General features: G+C 41.9%; 1 protein-coding gene across 2 annotated transcripts in view; it reads right to left on the reverse strand.

Moving 5' to 3' along the window:
* RGL1 (ral guanine nucleotide dissociation stimulator like 1) overlaps positions 1-21,693 on the reverse strand; it is a 52,644-nt gene that overhangs the window by 18,428 nt on the left and 12,523 nt on the right. For both annotated transcript variants that reach the window (XM_064720028.1, XM_064720029.1), the window contains 3 exons: positions 13,933-14,141; positions 8,601-8,678; positions 482-666 (listed from right to left, as the gene is read on the reverse strand). In XM_064720028.1, coding sequence (XP_064576098.1) covers positions 482-666; positions 8,601-8,678; positions 13,933-14,141 — 472 coding nt within the window. The remainder of the gene's footprint in view (positions 1-481; positions 667-8,600; positions 8,679-13,932; positions 14,142-21,693) is intronic.

The following is a 21,693-nucleotide window of genomic DNA, read 5'->3' on the forward strand; positions in this document are numbered from 1 at the left end:
ACTTCCTTAGACAAGATGGTAACTAGGAAGAAAAGCTGCAGGACAAAGCTTGTGACTCAAGCTGTATTTTGTCACAGCTCTGTACTGTTTTTTGTTTGTTTGGGGTTTTTTTTGGGGGGCTGGGTTAAATGAGAAGCCCACCTAGAGAGTAGCTGTGTGTTTTAACTCAGCGACAAAGTGGGAAGTGTGCTGACAATTAACCAGTTGGCTGCTGCAGCAATCTCAAAGCTTTGGCTTTATTACATATATATATATATAAAATATAGCCAAATCTTTATATATATAAATCCACCCCAGGATGAACAGACACAGGCACCTCACCTCACATTGTAACACTATTGGAGAGAGCCTCATAATATTATTGATAAGCATGAGAAGTGGTGAAATATACTGCACATAAATCCCTGGGGCATCTTACAGTCTGGGAGAGAAAGAGAGAGGAAGAAAGAGAGAGAAAGAGAGATGGGAATGGTTAACTCACCAACAGCTTCTACTTCTTGGTTCTGAAACTGCTTCAAGAGGTTCTGCACCCTACTCTCCATGTCAGAATTGGGCATATTGTTCTTCAGGTAATCCAGCAACTTGAGCAAGCACATGTAGTCAGGGGGCTCCCTGAAATCCTCCGAGCACTGATCGAGCCAGGCCCGTAAGACTGATGCTATTTCACTGCAAGGGAACACAGAGAACACACTGCTTGCATCCACATGGAACTGAGAGTACCTGCACCCACCAGAGCCACAAGCACATGAGACATTCACAGCCCACCTGAAGCATCTGTGCTGAGCTGTACCACAGCCATGTTTAACAACACCACACATTACACACACCATCAACAGCACCACAGAATTTTTTCATTCTGTCTTGGGCCACTGGGTAAGCGCAGTGTTTGCTCCATAACCACTCCCTGTCACGTTGTGGGAAAATAAGAGGGAGGAAACAAGGTATTCATGGCTCCTTCCCAGTGGAAATGCTAAATCAAATGCTTCCTCTGGGGCCTTTAACCAGCTGCAGGGTGTGGGGATCACACTGGAGCTGCAAATCCCAACACACTGTTCCTCCTTATCTACAGCCTTGGTACAAAGCCTGCCTGCTCATGAAACTGTGGCTCTCATGGAGGAAAAGGAGAAAATCCCCAACCTGACCCCCCCAGGCACACACAGCGAGTGGGATTGCCTCATCTGGGGGATAAAACCCTCGCTGCAGCACCAGCCTGCCCTGCCAGAGCCAGCTGGGAGTGCCCAGAGCTGAGCCACAGCAGACACGGTGGGCCTGCTGATCCGAGCGACTGAAAATCCGTCAGCAGGGTCGTCATTTCATCTGCAGCACAAACCAAGCAGGGGCTGTCAAAGCACAGCAGGCAAAAAGGGTGTCCTGCTCATGCTGGCAGAGCAGGGAAGGATGCTAAAGGAGCTGCAGCACAAACCAAGCAGGGGCTGTCAAAGCACAGCAGGCAAAAAGGGTGTCCTGCTCATGCTGGCAGAGCAGGGAAGGATGCTAAAGGAGCTGCAGCACCACTGGATCTTGCTCAGGGAAGTTATCCCAGACTTTGTCAGTACATACAGCTAAAAGAACACCAACAATCCTTCTACAGACTGAGGGGGATGAGGGAAAGCAGAGCTGATGACTCAGTGTGGTTTCCATCCTGCCTGAAGCAGGGAGGAGGGGGGAAGTGATCTGTTTGTTTTTCCTCATTTATGCAGGTGTTCATCCACACCCCTCTATTACATTGGTACTCAGATACTGCACAACATATATTTGTGGGAATGACCTTAGAGCCTACATTTGCAGGGATTTATCATAATTTCAACCAGACTTTGTAAGAAAATAAGACATTTTAAGTTATGGTTTTCCAACATAATTCGCAATGTTGTTGACAATTTTCAACTCAATGTTGAAAAATAGAAAAAGCAAAAATAGAAAATTACTAAAAAAATCCCACTTTTCTTAAAACTTTAAAGTCCTTATTTCAAAATAAAAGGCACAATAAACAGCTAAACATCCTGAGAAAAAGGCCCTGAACTTTCCATGTCTCCAAACCATTTCTGTATCTCAAGTCTCTTCCAGCACAGGAAACTTTCCATTGGAGCTGTGTACAAATACTGGCACATTCCTGCTGCCAGCTGGGAAACCAGAGCAGTCTCTGGTTAACTCAGCTGCTCAGCAGCATCCAAAATAAACCAAGAGTTAAGAAAAAGAGAGCTTCTCCCACTCACTGTGTCTCATCTGAATTGTGTAGGTTTTCCTCAAAACTCAATTAACTTTTAATATCAGACAGATTTCATACAACTTGCATCCATTTAAGTCTGTTGTTTCTTTCCCTTCTTGTTCTGCTAATGTGGCAACTTTGAATTTTCAGTTAAAGTATTTGAAAATCAGTTGGTAACATTCTTTGGTGAGGCTTGCTGACAGGAGAAATGCTGGAATTGTCATTTCAGAGCTACGAAAAGTATTCGCAATCAAAAATGAACATGCAAACACGTCCTGGATTTCAGCTTTCACTGCAAGCTGTGGCACAGCCAGCAGTGCCAGACCAGCTCCACAGCCCAAGCCAGGAAACACCACAACAGGCAGATGGTCCCAGTGATGCTCCCAGACTCTGCCACCACCCTCCCAGTTCCAGCTGTCCCCTCTGGCCCCACACACGCCCCGAGTGCTGCCACAGAGCACCAACAGTCACAAACACCCCTGTCCTGGGCCCACAGCATTTTCCTCTCATTCCCACCACAGGCTGGGAACACTGTGCCTCGCTCCATGCCCAGACAGTGCATTTCCTCCTGCTCTGTGCTCCTTTTCCCCACCCACATCACAAATCATCACCCCCCTGGTCCCAAAACCAAAAGCCAGGCTAGGTGTTCTATTCCTACAACCACTGGCCAATTCAGCCATGATCTGGAAGGAGGAGCCTCTCCCCAGGGCAAGTTTTTGCACTAAGGTTGTTCACACTCCCTACACTAAGCTCAGTTTCCAGAGGCTTGGTTGGTGGCCACCTTCTTAAGCTGAACAATAAACAGAGTCTAAGACAGATCCAGTCTCCCAGAGCAGGGTGAAGAGTTCACAGCTGTTACAGACACTGAATTTGCCAGCAAAATCATTTCAGTCAAGAGGGGAAATGGGAAAGAGAGAAGAGGTACACTGTGCCCCAGTGCTCTCCTGCTGCCCAGCTGTTCTACTGGAGTGCCAGGGAATAAAGCAGCTTTCCAGACATGGGCTGGACACTTGCCCATATCTTGCAGCAGCTTTATATTTGCTGTCCTTGCAAAGAAACTCTCCACACTCAGTCTCAGATAGGAACAGGGGACTTCAAGAGCTCAGACAGGAAAGAAACACTACAGACTACATTTTTCATGAGTTGATTATGAGCTATAAATTTTTCCTTTCCTGCCCATACAAAAAAAACCCTCAATGCTTAACTCCTGTGCTGCTGGCCACAGACTCCAGGCTCTGCTTAGCAATGCTTTCAAGTCTCACACCTAGCAGAAAGTCTTCTAATTTCCACACCAGCTCCTATTGGAGCCCATCTCTGAAGGTTTCAATCTCCAAAACCTATCCAGGTAGGTGGAGAAGTGTATCTGAGGCTGTTGTTCATAAACTGGGACCAAGAACTCACCCACACCCCCGTGCCCATGAGTGGCACAGGTCACAGGGCTGTGGCAGCTCCAGGTCCAACAGCTCTGTCAGCTCAGCAGGGCACAGTGGAGGTGGGAAATGAGACCCTCCCACCACACGGGAATTCTCCATGGCCTTTCTCTACTAGGAAGACAATTCTAACAGTCCTGACAGGATCTGACTGGAATTAAAGACAGCATTTCACACAATCACACAGACTAAATTAAGTCACCCATATTTTCTCTGTTTTGCTTGTTAAATCAGGGGTAAAATGTAAGCAAACCACAAGAAAAGGCTGCCCCAAGGGTGGCTTCTCACACCCAGCTTGTTTATAAATACCATCCTGATGACCTCCAGCAAATTATCATCTCTGTCTGAATTGGAAAAACCTTTTTCAGTAACCTCTGGGAGACTTTTGCTGGGACACACGTGAAGCTGCTAAGGGAACAGCTCTGATTGCAGTTCTTTGTTTTTAATTGAGATACCAATCATTATTTTTCTTTCTAATTATTCTTTTCTGCTTGGTTCTGGTTGTTTTCATAACTCTCCCACTGCCCTGTGTTTGACTCTGCTTTTCATGTAACCACACTGGTTTCTGATGTTGCTTGAACTTAATTTGCTTTACTGGAATGAATAATTGTTGCTTTCCCAAATGTATCTTAACTGCTCCCCACCATGGACTTCCCAGGCATCAGAAGCTTCCAGTCAATTTTCTTCCATTCGTCTCACATTCCTTTGGTGTCTATTGTGCTGGAGTACAATGTTTCAGACCATTTTACTTCTGCAGCGCTGTAACTGTGCACATTGTTTTCCAGTGGGGCTGTCTGGTTCAGAAGGAACCAAAAGTCATCACGTTTGGTCAGGAAGATCTGAATGCACAAAAAGCCACGGGAGAATGCTTGCTTGTCACTGTGAAAAACTCCAAATGCTGTGGTACTACATTAAAGGTTTTGGGTATTTGCTATTTTGATGCAGAAGAGGAGAGGTGAACATGCAAGATGTGTGGTCACTGAATGATTCCTTAATTTTCTCTATTTGAACTATCTCCCCCAAATGCTGTGGAATGAAACAAGGTTTCAGTTTAGCTTCAAGGCGCTTTGCGGTTTTCAGTTGTGCCATATTCCAAGTGTTAATAAATAAATTCCACATTTTGATAATAAAGTGGATCCAACTATGAGCTGACATTCAAGACAAACAAAAAAGCCCCAAGTATTTTGATTCACTCTGTGGCCTGTCTTCCATCTGAGGGAAAGCACCACCAATGGACTCCCCACCAGCAAACCAAAGGCAGTAACAGAAGGAATCCACAGCTTTGTAGTTCAACAGGAGGCTTGAAAGGACTTTTTGCTGTTACTCAAGGATTCAAAAGCCATGGCAGTACTAATGTTAGACCTCTGGAAAGCAAACAAACAAACAATCATGGCCCAAGTTCACAGACCAACAAGGCAACATATCTGCCTCTTGAAAAACCCTTCCTGCAGGTATTCCCAGGTTTGTACTCCTGTATTTTTAGTAAGGTCTCCAAGGAACTAGATTCAGTTGACATTAAACAAGGCTTCCCCAAATGCAAACATCCCAGGCAAGCCTGGACTGCCAGCCTGGATAGCTTTTTGTGTGCTTGGACAGGAATGAATCCCTTCTGGGAATTGCACCAACACAAATCTTTAAAACTGGTGTCAGCCAGCCCAGCATCTCTCCTTGATGTTCTGCCCCAGCTCCCCAGGTGTCACAGGCTTGTCACAGCAAGGGATCCCTGTGCCATGGCCTGGCTTGGGACCCTCACACCACCCAGATCTCCCAGGATCCTCAGAGCCACTGGATCCCAGCAGGCACAAGCAGCTGCAATACCTTGGATTGGGAAGGCTTTAGGTTCCTGTCTCAGTTCCAGTCTGGTCTCCATTGTCAGCCTTTGGGGAAAGCAGTGTCTGCTCTTTTAACACATCACCTCTTTAAATTCATGGAGCCTTGCTTTGGGAGCAGCTACCTGTCAGAAGTGGACTGACTGCCCAGAAACCAAATTCTCAGAAATCGAAATGAACACTGTTCTTCCCTAGGACATGTAAAATGCAAGAACACAACTGAATTATCATAGAAATTGTACGAACCCCTCTTGAAATCTTAATGCAATTCATTGTGCTGATAATTTGTTTGTGTTTAACAAAAATGTTATATGGTTTTATTCTGAATTGTCACACACCTTGGTGTGTTACACATTTTTCTGAATGTGAACAGAAGTCCTAAGCTAAAAACCATGCAGAGAACACAGAAGACTCCAAACACAACAACAACCTATAAGGAGAAGGGAAGTCTGTCACCCCATGACACAAAAGCATGCAGCATGAGACACAGAACAAGGCAATCATGTTGATATGATAACATGAAGAACAAAAAAAATTACTTATAGGAGGTAGAGGGTCAAACAAGCTACTCCTTTCAACTCTCTTATCAGACAACTAGGAGACACAGCATCACATTTCTGGAAACACAGAGTCAAGTCCATCTAACTCAGATGTTTAGGTGGAATAGATTACCTTTTCTAGACTTTATTCTTCTGTTACTTGTGATTATGAACTGTCTGACTGAGTGGAAGTAGTGAGAAGTGTGGAAAGCAAGTTACTGAACATGAAAAGCTAAGGTGGGTCCTGATAGGGAATGAAAAAGCCAGGTTGTTTAAAGCTTACAAAATTTTTCATGGTTTTGATGAGTTTACTCACAACTCTCAGATCCAAGATATTTTGAAAAGTATGGTACCTTCGTTTAAACCACGTATTAGTCAGATTCCTGTTGAAAAAACAGTTTTCTGACCACTCCAGTAGCCCAAGAAATGATAGTAATGATGTTCAAGTGAAGAGGAAAAAACCCCCTTGGGAGAAGGGGATGTTCTTCCTAGGAGGGAATGTTTCTGAACACAGTTGAGGTGATCTCAGGTCAGTAACAACTACACAGCACTGCAGCACTCTAGAATCACTGCAGATCTGGGAATGCAGGGCAGGCTTAAAGCTCCCACAAGCCCCTCTAACACGGCTGTGCCACAAATGTGCCCAAGCCCTCCTTTAGGATCTGCAGGTTCTGAACACTGAAGCAGGTACATCAACACTGCGTGGAATATTCACATAACTTAAAAAAAATACATCACATACTTCTGCTGATTCCTCCTCTTTCTCCAAGTCATATAAAACCAAGAGCACAATTATATCATGTTTCTGTTCTATGAGAAAAGAGGGCAAATGCAATTATATTGGAATTATCCCAGACAAGAGAAAACCTGAACTACCAGAAGTACATGTTTCACAACAGGACTACAAAGCCAAACACCTTCCAGATACCACTAATCATACCTGAGAGACAAGCAGCCAGAGCAACTGAAAGCAATGGAAATTTTTAAGGAAGGAAAGTGAATTCATATTTATATGGGATCTGTTTAAACATGTACATATACCTGACTTTTTGACTTCATTGTTGAACTTTTTATAGACACAGATTTGAGTAAAGGTATCAAATTCACATGTAAAAGGTATCTTATGAAGGCCAAAGGATCAAAATTAGCTGTTCTGAACTATATTGATGAAAAACCTGTCACGAAATCCATCAGAAGTTGAGCTACCACAGGAACAGGACCAGAGGCTTTATCCATTTGTCCATCCCTGGCTATGCAAAGGTGGTATGTGCCAAGAGGGAAGAAAGCACAGATGCAGCAGGAAGCAACTGACAAGGCTGGTAAATTGTATGTATGCCAGGAGGAAAACACTTCCACTAAAAACAAAGAAAGAAACAAACCAAAACAAACACTCTCCTACTAAATGCTATTTGCTTGCACCTGCAGGTGTAACTAAAAACTGATGCATTTTGCCCAAAGCCCAAGTGACAGAGGTAACATCAAGATTACTTTCACCCCTTTTCTCTCCATCTCACCATTAAAGTCCTCTGGTCCACAAAAAGGCAGCTGGGGGATTAATCCCACCATGGTTTATACTGGTGAAATTAATTCCTCGCCCCCAGTATAAACCCTTCAGCTACTCTACAGGAAGGGTACAGCTTTAGCTCATGTTTTATGACTGAGATCAGGGAATGTCAAATGGTTTGCCCAAAGTTGGAAGAGACCCTGGAGCTCAGTCTGGATGGAAGTGTGGGAACCACTGACTGACTGTTTTTGCTTCTACCCATGACACAATGCTGCCTCCCTGGTGCCTCTAACCAAGTTTTAACCACCACCTGTTCTTTGAGGAGTTCTCAGGGCAACATGGGAGCAGAACATTTTACCAGTCAGGAGAGACTGAGGGCTGAGCTCCTGTGTCAAGTCCCATGGCGCAAGAGGAACAGAAAACCAGTAATGCTGACAAGAATCAAGCATCTTCATTCTGTAATCAAATATAACCATGCATGCCACAGTGCATGCAAACCACAGGTGTCAAAGTACAAATGCTGATGACCTAAGGCACATTTTACACCCAATGTCTAAAGATAAAACCCCAGGAGGATAGCCAAACCACCTTTTTCTCATTTGAACTGCAGTTCTTTGCTATTTCTTTTGCAAATGAGGATGACCTCAGAATTTAAATTTCACTCTAAAAGCAGCACTGTAAATCACAGGGCACTAACAGAAAAGGCCCATGCACACACGTTGCCTGAGTCACCCTCAGCTTTGCTCTGCAGGCATTGCTGTAATGACAAAAAAATCACTCATAAGCAGTAACCACTTACTGCCACAGATAAGGCAGCGGAAACAAACACTCCTTGTTTGTTTAATCAGCAAAATGTTGGCCTAGATGCGTTCATCTCATGTTTAATTCCAAAACAATTTCCCTGCAAAAGATGTCTGGATTGTATTATTGGATATGTTACAAGACAATGTGTATTTGGCCTTTCCACAAGCTTGTTTAAGCATGCAAACAGTGCTGTGGATTTTCAACAGAAACAACAGCTCTGCTGCTTCCATCCTCCTCCAACACCAAACCCTGTTTGGGGCTTGCTCCACAGTGCAAATCCATACTTACGCCCTGAGTACCATCTCAGATTCCAAGGAATTCAGGTTTGCCACTTCTCCTTGACTTGAGGTCTCCAGGTTTCCAAACCTAAAAAAGGAGATGGATGTTTAGAAGAAACTCTAGTGAATGAAAGCAAAATCCCAAATAGCATAATTGATACAGAATTACCATAAACAACTACAAAGCACTTCCAGCTCAAACTACAAGGAGCCTTAACAGGTGGGCAGAATTAAGAACCTTGAAGATTATTTCATTTATGAGGGAAAAAATCCTAAAGAAATAGCCGGTATCTTCCAACCTAATTTGTTAATTTATATGAAGCTGCCTGCACACGGGAGGAACCAACCAAAACAGTATCTTTGCTCACAGCTGCAAAGCTTTCATTCCATCCTTTCCCAGGGCACTATTCCAGTGTGCAGAGAGACTGTGACACAACCACCTTCTCCAACACAGCTCCTGTCTCTAGCACCTGCCATCCCAAACAGCTCCAGGTGTTATCTCAAGGCTTCCTAGGTGCCAAGTGCTCGCTTTGTGCCCAACTCCTGATATCAGTGAGAAAAGCCCCCGATGCTGTGAAAACACCACTGGAAAAGAGGGAGCCATGGGCACAACTCCAACAGTGCCAAAGGGAAATCTCTCAAAGGAAACCCTGTGCCTTGCAGGCAGGATCATCCACTTCATTTTCAGCGGGAGTGCCCACTGTTTCAGATATACAGCTCCATAATTAGCCATGAGGAATCCCATGGCTCCCTACAGACAGGTTTAATGAAGGTGAACAATTACTCACTGTCCAGAATAAGACACGCTGATTTTATCCATTTAAGTTTACACATCTCAATTAATCTGAAGAGTTAAAACAAGTGCATCCTTATGTGCTTGTGCTACAACAACTTGGTAATATCAGATACAGAGAACACAGTGAGCTGTTTCTGTCCTGAAGGTTCGTGTCAGAACTGTCACAAACTCATCCAAAAACATTTCAATGGATGGAAGTGGTCGTAGTTTTATGCTCCCCTCAAGTACTGGTCCAAGACTTCCTATATAAGGATCACAGACCTGTTGTTAAAGGGAGAGGATTTCACTCTCCACTGCCATCTACTCTATAAAATGCCCAGAACACATCTTAGCCATAGACAAAAGGCACTTTCTCCCTGCCAGGGAATTTTTTTTGAAATAAAAATTAGATTTTTATATTCAGTTTTCAAAACTTGCAGTTAATTTTTTGAGGAAAACTTATTGAGATGAGTCCCAATGTCACTGTCCTACTATTGCAAGAAATATTAAATATGTCTTTGCAGAACATCAGGCACTTTTGTTTAAGTCCCACTAGAGACACAAGCTGAGTTTTACAGCAGAAATCCTTAAGACAGCAATAAAGAGCAGGCAGTTTTCTGTGCAAAACTGGAGAAGGATACAGCGCTTCCTCATGCTGCCAGATGTAAATCTCTGCCTATCTCTCATCCCTTCACGAACAACAGGTCATTAAATCCGGGTTAGGAGGAGTTAACACCACCACTGATGTGAGGAACAGCCTTTCTGCAGCCTTCCAGCACTCTGTTCTCACCAGCTCCCGGACAAAGAGCCTTTCACTGCCCAGCCTTGTAGGAATGCTTTGCATACAAAAAGAGACACGAGAAACAAAAGGATCCTGGAGCTCACAGGACTTTTCAGCCTTGCCTGGCATTTGGGAAGTTACAAACTGCACTCAAAGGGGCTGACTAAGCAAATGAGACCAGAATGTAATGGGTAACACTGAATGTTTAAATACTGGAAAACACATCCCTGCATCTCTGTTCAGAGGGAGGGAGGAAAATACTGTGAATAACTCAGAAATAATCAGGAAAGTTGGTCACTGCAACGGCCCCAAACAAAACCTTAAATAAGCTTGTAAGCATTGAAACAAGCAATGTGGAAGGCCAGATCCTCAGGAAAAACAAGGTGGTTTGACTCCTACACACATGGAGTCATGGAAGTGAAATCACTTCTCTAGCTGAGTAGACCAGGCACCTGATATAAAGGAAAGAGATGAAATAACAGATGTTACAGGAACAGCAGTGAGTCAAACACCACAAAGCTGCTGTCCCAAAACGTGTGGCTCTGCTACTGCAGCACCCATTCCTTCAATACTCCCCCACTGCCTCCTGCTCTTTCCACTCACCCTGCAGCAGACCCTCCTCCTGCAAAAGGAATGAATGGGAAACATAAATCTAACTTGCTCCTCACTGTCATTGCCCAGCTCCAGCTCTCCCACCAAACAGTCTCAATTCCCTCTCTGTGAACTGCTCCAGACAGGGACTGGGTGCTGCTTTCTCTGCCTGTGCCAAGCACAGCTCCACTCTGAGGAACACGGTTATCAGGGCAAAATACATTATGGAAGAGAGGAATCTGGCCTCCTTGTAACCTCATGTGGACAGCTCACCATCTCTGGCTTCCATCACCCTTTGGAATACCCCCCTGGGTATTCCACACTCTGTCCCACATCCAGGGCCAGGAGGAGCTGCTCTCCTTCCCTCCAGGAACTTCCATGGAAGGCTTCTACATCAAAATGCCACCAGGAACTTTTAACTCTCCCTGCCCCCTTGTACCAAAGAACTAGAAAATATCAGAATGTACAGTGTTAAAAGCTTGGCAGATTTCCAAAGCTGTCTGCTGCACTTGGATGCCAAACTCCCACGAATGCTAAAGGGATGTGGATGTTCAATTACTCCTAAATAGCTTTGGAAACACAAATCATCCCACTCACTTCTCAACATACAAATCTATGCTCAAGACTTTGTCTAGTGACTTCTAATCTATCTTAAAAGAAAACCTTTATAGGCTGGATCTGGCCAAAAAAATTAATAGGGCTTCTGTCTCAAATTTAATCCAAAGCAAAGGGTAATGTGAAGTCCTGGAGGAAAGAAAATTTAAAAATGCAACAACCAGATTTCTGAAACTGTTTCTAAAACTGAAGTTGCTCTTAAGAACAGCATCAGCTTTTTGATTTGCTTTCCTGACTCAGGGAAGAGCAGCTCACCTGCTTTTGGACACCATAAATGCTTCCTGCCCCAGATCCAAGCACTGCACTGCTTGGACAGGATATTCTGCAGACAGCACCAAATGAGCAGCAGGTTTCCCCACACTCTTAGGGTACAGGACATGCACATTTCCCAGGATGTTCTCCCAAGAGTCCCAGGACTTTCTGTGTAACCTGGGTTTGTGTAAGTCTAACACATCCATCAGACAATTCTGTAGCACTGTATCCACAGCAAATCCAGCAGAAACTGAATGCACTGGGCTTGAGGATGATCCAAATACACTGTGAAGGAGATTTTTCAGTGAGTATGTCCCTACAAAATAAAACATCCTGCAAATGATGTGGATGCTGCTCCCTCCTCCTCTCTCCCAAGGAGCTGCTCACCTGTAGAAAGCTGGAAGGGCCTTTTTTGATCTGGTCACATCACTGCTCTCCCTTGGACCAAACTCAGAGAACTCAGCACTTCCAGTTGTTCCCTTACTCCACAACCCTGCTCTATCCCCAGGAATAAGAGACAGGGCTCAAGCTCTTCAGATGAAACTAAAACTGACAATAAACGCCAAAACTGTGCTGCCTTTGTTTTGTTTTAAAGAGGTTGCCTCCTGCATATTACTTCACTGGCACAGAAAACAAAACACAAATTATGCACTGACACCCACTTCAGTCTCTGATCATTAACAAGTATCACTAAAAACAAAGTTGCAAAAATGCAGGCTCTGGGCTAGTTATTCTCAATCTAGAGATGAAAGCCAAGCTGGTTAACATCAATTACTACCCATCTTTTTTTTCAACTTTTTTTCAATTTTTTTCCTTGTAACATCTGCTTTTCTTCACAAGTCCATATTCCTCAGCTACATGTATATCGTTCTAACTTTTATAGCTTAAATTTAATCTATATTTTCTCCCAAGCCATAAAATTCTAGACTACCCATGATACACAAAAAGCCAAGAGAAACATCCATGGATTCTTAAGCACTACACTCCTGTGATTTGAGAGAAGGGAAGGAAGTGTAACCTCCTAGGATTTCCTGTGGATCCTCTCATGTATTAAAAAAGGCTGGGGGTGATGCTGATAAGATCAGGCAGCCCATTCCTCTGAAGGGGAAATTGTAACTTGCTCAGAGAGGTACACAAGCCAGAAAGATCAAAAATGGGCTCAGAATAGAGAGTTCTCTTCTATGCAGACAGTTCTCCTGCCCTCTCCAGACATTTTCTTTAAATCAGTGTGAGAGGAGGAAGTCAGGGCCAGCTTCCTTAGAGCCTCAATGTTTTTATACTCTTGTACCTACCCACTGCCAATTTTTATAATTTCTCACATTCTGAACCAGAACTGGGATGGACTGAGGGATAAAGCACACAACAGTCAATGTCACTGTAACCAAGTCTGCTCCTTTCTCAGCTGACTGCTTACCTGATGGTCAGATTATTATTATTATCTTTACTAATTGAGCCACACAGCTTTCATACAAAGCAGCCAAGACCGTCATTTCCAGATAGAAAAGGACAGATAATTTATCAATGCCTTGTTCTTTATCTACCTAGTGGGAGATAGTAAAAAATGAAACCCTAGCACAAAATTAAACCCTAGCAGCTCTTATGCCCCTTCTCTTTTCTAATTACTTCATGCCAGAGCAACCATTTCCGTGAATCACAGATTTTGAAAGTGCAACAAATATGAACTCCTAAAATAAGAGCACCCCTGACCCAGCCATGTCTCAGAATTTAGGGCGAGAAACTAATGCTGTGTGTCCCAAGCATTTATGCAGACCCAGCTGCCATGATTTAACAGTCTGACCATAAAAGTTATTCTTGTAACATTTAGCAGTTCTTGGGCTGTCTGCAGAAATTTATGGCTGCATATTCATGTGATGTAACAGAACAGGACAGCAAATTCTTTCTTCTGTTTCTAAAATCCCTGTTCTGAATCAGCAGCTCCCAAACAGGAGAAATAGGTCCAAAAATACTGGTAATCAACAAAATTTTGAAATCTATTCTAGCTATGACTTTGCAGCCCATGCATTCTGTTGGGTTTTTGGAGGAAATCTGAATTAATTTTGCTGTGTTTGTCCAGTTCAGTTCTTCAGCAGCCAGACATGGCACACTTTCCTCACCTGTGCTTTGATGAGTGTTGGGATGTGAGCAGCAATGCATTTATAGACTGGATCTTTATGCTGAAATTCTGGATTTTGCAGTATTCTTGACAACAGGTTATTAAATCCATGCCCACTAAAAGCAAGGGAAGAAGTTCCTGACAGCTTTCCCCAGTGGTGTAAAGGATGGGGAATTTCCATTTCCACTGGAAATTTCCACAGCAGCGGCTCTTACCTGTCCAGAAGAAGCTCCAGCACTGCCCTGGGAGAAGCAAAGGCCCTATATGTTGCAAGGAAGATGCTGATGTAGGAAAAATCTGCATCTCCAAAAGCTGTGAGAAGGTTCTCCACCAGTTTCTCCAAAGTTCCAGCTTTTATAGCCCTGATCTTGGATGTTTCATACTGCCTGACAGTGTGCTCTGGGGGTAACTGGTCTCCTTCACCCTACAAAAGGAAACAAAAAGCACAAAAATCAGGCAGGAGGCAGATCCCTGACACAGATTAAATCCTATCTTTGCACAGGAATTGGCCATCACCACTTACTAAATGATTTTGTCAATTTTTGGTGCTCTCCAAGCACCAAATGCTGTATCAAATAATGGAGTTTTTAAGGAACTTTATTCTAAACATTTCTATGACATGCTCAAAAAACCATTTTATGGTGTGACCACTATCAAGTTTATTATTATTATATATTATATATATATTATATTATATTATAATATTATATATATATTATATATTATTATATATTATTATATATTATATATATATTATATTATTATCTAAAAGACAATCCATTATCCCACAAAGAGTAACATTACTGAAGGGAATAATAAAAGTGATAATTCAGGTGTTTCATTTAACTTCTGAATGAACATGAAAACTGACCATATCTTAAGCACTGGCATTTGCAATTCCCTTCCTGAAAATACCATCTTTGGGGTGTCACACAGGACCCAAGGTCAGAACATATTTGGTGCAAAAACATTTCAAGATACTTTTTTCAGGGAGGGTGGCAAACTCATCTTGCAAACAAGACATTCTAACATTGCAGTTTTCTTAGAGATTCCATTTGGCACAGTATTTGTCCATAAATCTAGGGTTTGGGATTGTGTGTGGGTTTGTTTTTTACACAGCATTTGTTTTAAATGCTTACAATCTGTTTTGAATCTGAAAGAACAATTCCTTAAATTATGTCATTATTTAGAGGGCAGTTAGGAAAAGTATTTTCGTGGCTCTATTTTGTAAAGTATGTGGGATAAAAATGGGATTATAAATAAAAAATGTCCAATATTTACTCAAACACCTTGATAGTGTGGGCACAAATACAGCATGTTAATGACAGTCACTACCAGCCCTGGCTCGGGATACTGACAAAACAAAAGGAAAAAATAATCTATTAATAAGATAATTTAAAGAGATACCCCACCCACTTCCTATTTACATCACTACCCTCCACTGCTTTGGAATTGTTTCTAATAGACATCCTTTCCAGTTTTAAACAATATGGATGTCTTTAACATCATTCTAAAGTTCTGTCACTAATATTATTTACAAAGCTCTGCTATCTCATTTCCCAGCTTCATGAGATCCACCAAACCCTTGATGCAACATTAAAATACAACATTACTGTCTGTATTAAAAAACAAAAATAAAAAATAAAAACAGACTAGACAGAGAAGTATTTTGCTACATTTTGTTCCACAGATCTTTAAAAGGTGTATAACTTGTAAGGTGTCTGACTTAAAGGTGCATCTGGAAATATATGAATTATAAAAATGAACTAAAGGTGTATGTGGAATTACATTTGATACTGTCATTACAGAAAAATTATTAAGAGGATATGTTGTCATCACTATGTAGCTCTCTTACATTCAAATTTCCAAGCAAAACTTGGTTGCATAAAAAAAAATTGCAATTTTCTTGCTAACTCTTCATCTTACAATTGTGATACACTTTTGAAGATAACTAGTTACACAATACAACCACTTCCAGAGAGGGAAGAAAGTCTGCACCACTGTATTTAACTCTTAATTTTTCATCCAGCAGACTGCCCCACTCACAGCGTAATGGTTTATGGGCATATTTACTCAGGGCACATAAAACCCTCTCATTCTCCCATGTGTTAGTATACTCAAAACAAGGGCAGAATCTGCTTCCAAGACTGATACACGCACAAAATTTTCCACTAATTGCAACACTACAACTTCCCCAAGACATCATGTTGGGAGAATGTGAAAAAGAAACAAAACCCAAAAAAAAATTCCACCAAAGCTAAACAAAACCAACCCAGTTTCTGAAAAATCTAAAACTCTGTCAGCAAAACATCAGACTGTTAGAAATCATTGTGAGAGTTCTAGGATTGCTTCTATTTGTATTATTTTAGCAATTCTGCCTGTAAGTTTAAAAGGAAAAGGGACTTGGCAGACAAGCTCAATAACAGGCTTTGAGAACAAGGCCTTGTGGGCTGAGTTTCATGCTAACAGGAAACTGCTCAGTCTGGATTTAATCAAGAGGGCATCTCTTCACTGACACAAGCAGGCTACCCAAAGGCAAAGGAGTTTTCATGTTTGCTTTAGAGCTCTCTGCTCAGAGGAACACTCTACTCAGTGCCATGAAAAAATGCTCCTAAAGCACTCTGCAATTTTTGACAGGGGTGCATGGTGACCACAGTTAGTGGTACCAACAAATGACATCAGTTTTGCACTGTTTTGTGCACTCAAAGAACAAGAAAAGCTCCCCAGCTCCTCTTTGTCTCCTTCAGCACTGCGTCCAGTGGTCTAACACAAACCTCAATATTTCAGGGCTTCAGTAACATTTTCTTGGTCCTCCAAAATGAAGATATATGGCATTTTATAATCTGATTTATGTCTTTTAAAATCTCATTTTGATTTTTCAGGCAACAGATTGTCACCTTGATAATCTGCAAGAGTAAGTGATGAGCAAGTAGCTTCCTACAAAATAGACAGCATCTTTTGAAAACAAATGTAGAAAGATTAAATGGAGGTTTATACTTGCAAATCCTTATTTTCTGAGGTTGTGTGTGTACTGATGGAGTGTAATTCCAACAACCTGACTAACCCTTGGCAATGCTGTACCTTCAGAGGGGCCCACTGTCTTTAAGGTGATCATTTTACAGCTTTACAGCACTAAACATTACCTACATGCACAGTTCTTGCTGAAACAGGAGAGCTCCGTGCACACCAAAACACATCCAGGCTGAAAAGCTTCCTCCAAACATTACCTGTTAAGCTCCAGTGGGAATATAAACTAAATATAAACACCACCAGTGACTAAACAAATGCTACAGCCTAGCAAGAGGGATTAGAGACTCAAGAAAAAAAGGAAAGTTAAAACTCTGATCAGTACAGAACCAGGCTGCTGCCCAAACAGATATACAAGAACTGCAGTCATTGTCTTAGAAATATCACTGGAAAGAATTGCTTTCACCAAAAATACCCACTGCTCTGCACAGGTTTTTTTCCAATGCAAATATTATCTGTTGAGATTCTGGAAGTGAGAATCATGGCAAGAGGTCCATCTAATTGTTTTTCAGTATGCAGACTGGAAAAAATACTAAAACAACTGGGATGAACAATATGAAAAAGAGGTAGCAAATATTCTTCAGGCTCAGTCATTTGTAACATTACCACTCCACTACAGATTTGTTTCATCAGAAATTCTGCAGTTTTTCTTCCAGAAGCATCTAACTAGCACTTTAAATGCATTTTTATCAATTTTGACAGATTCTTAAATGCTTTTCACTTTCCTTGAAACTTATAGCTTTTCCAGATGGACAGTTTTCCACTCTGTTTTTATTAACTTACTGGACAGACACCCTATGCTGGAATAAAAGTGCCTGAAGTGCAGTAACTTGTGCACTAACTCAAAGCACTCTAATCAAGTCACTGTCTAAATGTGAGTCTGTTTTAACCTCCTCAAAGTAGAAATTAGATGCTCTTTGTGATTTTAACCTTATTTTTTTTTCACATTGCTTCCTTACACACAGGTTCTCCAATGCATGTCTTTAACAGCTACACTCATTCTTGGGGGAAATAAAAAAAAGGGGGGAAAAATCAAATTATGGAAAAATCAAATCAGGGACTGACTGAACTTGAAAAACTCCATATATAGAGCATCATATATATAAATATATATATATATACATATATTCAAATATAAGCATCCATAATGTCAGTCTAAGAGACGTAAAGCCAAAAATACCCTTTATTTAACACGCAGACACACATCGCTGAAGAAAACAGCAAGACAGATGAAACAGAAGTTGTTTAGCTGTCTTAGTCAAGTATTTTGGTACAGAACAACTGCAAAGACATTAACAGTTTTAGTGACTAAGCGTTTCCTTCCAACAAAGACCTCGATGGAGTTTTTAACCAAGTGAAGGAAGCGGGATCGCGCTGCGGCTGCAGGACAGACAGACCCACAGCAGCTGACATTCATCTGCACCCAACTCCACCACATGACTGCCAAACAAAAAAGCCCTCTGAGATGTGCCGATTTTGCCCAAATAATGCCACATAGCAGTGCCTGGGCCAATCTTATCAAACACAGTCACAAGTATTCCAAGTGCTTTTGGGCCAGGCTGTTGCCATCTCGGCCGCCTCCCGCCCTCAGCTCTGAGGGCCCGGCAGATCCAACACTGCCCACCTCCGAGCACAGAAAACACTGTAAATGGGGGGAAATGGTGAATTTGGAGCAGAATTTCCAGCCTAGAAAACCTCTGTACCCAGCTGCCAGCACAGAAAACAGTCTGCAGGGGCAGAACTGCAAATTTGGAGCAGAATTTCCAGCCTAGGAAAGCACTGCTGGCAGTGCAGGGCTTGGGTGGCCAGCAGCGGATGTCCTGCAGACAAAGGCAGATGCTTTTATCCTACAGTGCACTTGGAAACAAAATGAAATAAAATTACGCCAGAGCTCTCCACAGAACTCTCTCCACTTCAATAACTCTCATTTCCACGTTTTGGATACTGTTAAAAAAACAAACAAACAACAACAAAACCAGACCAAACAAAAACCAAACACCAAACAAACAAACACAAACCAAACAAAAGAAAAAAGAAACACCAAAACACCCACGCAAAACCAGAATTCTGCATACTGACTGCACCAAACTCGGAAGCCAAAATAAGTTTATGAACTCTTTCCTAAGCTCCAAAAAGGAGGGGGATTCCTGGATTTCCAATGCTCCACCCTTTTCCTTTCCTTTCTTGCCACATAAATACCCGTTCTTGGCAGCGACCCAGAGTTTGCAGGACCAATTAATTCCATGATCATGACACAAAAGGCATTCTTGTTTTCTCCTCCAAGCTCACAGCCTGGCTGGTATCTGTCTGAAGTGCTGGCAAACAGTCACAAAAGCTGTGGGGCAGATTTAGAGGGGAAAAGAGAAAGGAAAAAAGCCTCTTACACAAATGCTCCTGCTCAGTTTGAACCTTTTCACTCAGACACCTTGCAGCTACTTAAAGACACTTTGGGCAAAATAAGAAACAAGAAATAAATTCCGTGGCGCTGAGCTTTGCATTCTCGCACCTTCTGAAGCGATGCAAATTTTGACTCCTTTGGATATTGGTGAATTTTGTGGGACCAGCTCTACATAAATCAAAGCAAAAGTAAAGAAGCCTAATTCACAAATCACCTCCTCCTGTATACATCTAAAGGAGTTTTAGCAAGTGCATTACTAAATTGAATCTTCAAAGAGGTCTAGGTTAAAATGGCTTTGTGCAGGTCTTACAAGTGTTGGAGCTTATCCAGCCCTGGGAACATAGAAATTCTGAATATATCCACTCAGAAGCATCTGTGCAGCAAGGAACATAGCCATATTATTCACTGAGAACCAAGTCACCCAGGAGGTTCACTGCGCAGCATACAAGGCTTTTAAACAAAGAAAAAATCACCTGAACAGCTCCAGACCTCCAATCTCCACCTTGTACAATTTATGCATTTACCTTCTCATCACTTCCTACCTACAAGAAGTTCTCTCTCTTCCTGCCTCTCACCTCTCTTGCTAGAAAGACCTTTTACCAAAATCAATACAAGACCTCTCACCCCCTTCTCTATCTGACTTGGTGTCATCACTGAGTTAGCTGAACCTGAATCATCAGGTTATTGATGCTTCTTCTTTGTTTGTCATGTTTCACAGTTCTGCAGTTCACCACAACCCTGTTCCCTCTTAGGCATGCCAGGGATGTATTATTTTCATAACTTGTATTATGAAATATTCCTTGTGGTGGTTTTGATTGGACACTGAAGCTTAGCGAGTTCCTAATTTGAAACTGAAAAGCAAGAAAAAGAAACCAGTAAGTCAGGTAAGACTCTTAGTCATGTGCATCTTACATTGTCGAAGGTAAGAACTGTCAACAAATGACATTTACTACAAACACTCTTGTAATCCAGCAAATAAATGTGTCCCACAGTAAGCATCTTCCCAAAGCCCTTCTGTATTAGAAGAAAATTATTTGTAAAACTCAGTATCCTCCTCTCTTCAGTGCCCAGAAACACCAAAATGTCCAATCTTCAAACCAAGTAGTAAATAAACATTCAAAATAATAAACAGCTAAGTGAGCAAAGCACCAGGATGAAGGCAAGGAAATTAGCGCCCATTTTGGCAGTACAATCAGCTCCTTTTCTAAAATATTTTGAGTTCTGGAGCCAAAGGAAGCGTTACACAGAGTCTCCCCGAGAGAAGAGCTCTACAAAGTCTTCTGGGACTTGGGTAAAGCAAGCAGTAATTAGTTGTGAAAAGCACTAACAGCTTTTCCAGGTATGGATTACAGAAGGTCCTTGAGGAGGTAAAGGCAGCTGGGGCAGCTCCCCTTTGCCCCAGAAACAGTAATTACTGCTTCTGTTCACAGCCTTTATCTTAACTCCTCTTCCTCCTTCCCAACATCTCACAGCTGCCAGTCTGCCCGGAAATCTGGAGGTGCCAAAGCACCCAGGAACCTTTACTGGGAACCATAAGGGAGAAGAGGTGCTGAGCAAAGAAAAGGAGCATAAAAGGTGGCAGACAGCTCAAAGTTTTCACTTGAGTCTGACACAGCTTCTTGTGATCTTAATCACAGATTACAGGGATAGGTACAGTGCACCTGCCATCTGACAAATACTGATGGGCTCAATCTCATAGCACAGCAAATTCTGTATTTATATACAATATTTCTAAGCTGCCTTAAGTTGTCATAAAAATGTCAACTCTATGCCTACCCTAAGAAATGCCAGAGGAAAGCTACTATTTAAATGCTGTTTGTGAAACAGTGGTGAGCAAAGCCCTTTGCCATGTTTCTTTCATGAAAAAACGCTGAAATGTGCTGTCATTTTTTTAATAAATATCAAGCGTGGCAAAAAGAGGGGATGATTGATATTACCACTAACACAGTCAGACAGATTTCATATGGTATCATGATTTTTGACTACCAACAGAATACTTGTCCTGTGACAAGTCACACTATTTTTTATCTCCTTCCAGAAATGTAATTTAAATTAATTGTGGAGCTCATCATCACTTTCTGCTCAGTCAGTAGAAACAAAGAAGGTCCTGTATGAGGCAGCAGGCAACAGTGCTAAATTCAAAATGGATTTAAGGATGCCACAAGTAATAATTCTGTTGCATAATAGTAGCACAAGTGCATATTACATAACCCAAAATGGTTTTATTCATCCTAATTGTATTGTTGGCTTTCCTTTCATGCTGTAAAGCTTGCTCAAGCAGTACACAGAAATTAAATTTATACCGAGTCAGGAAATCAGAGTAAACTGCCACTTTATCCAGTGTAAACAACAAGGAAAGAGTGATAAATTACTAATAGTATGGACAGCTGGAAATTAAAGCTGTAGGTGAGGGGAGATGACATGGCTTCTGACAGAGGAGAAAATACTTAGCAGAAGACTGATTCATATTTTTAAATAAACTGAACAAGGTATTTTTGTGGAACAAAAAATACCCAAGAAATGCTGTTACATGTTTCATAATAATTAATTA

The sequence above is a fragment of the Zonotrichia leucophrys genome, chromosome 8 (genome assembly GCF_028769735.1).
Source record: "Zonotrichia leucophrys gambelii isolate GWCS_2022_RI chromosome 8, RI_Zleu_2.0, whole genome shotgun sequence".
Taxonomy (NCBI): Eukaryota; Metazoa; Chordata; class Aves; order Passeriformes; family Passerellidae; genus Zonotrichia; species Zonotrichia leucophrys.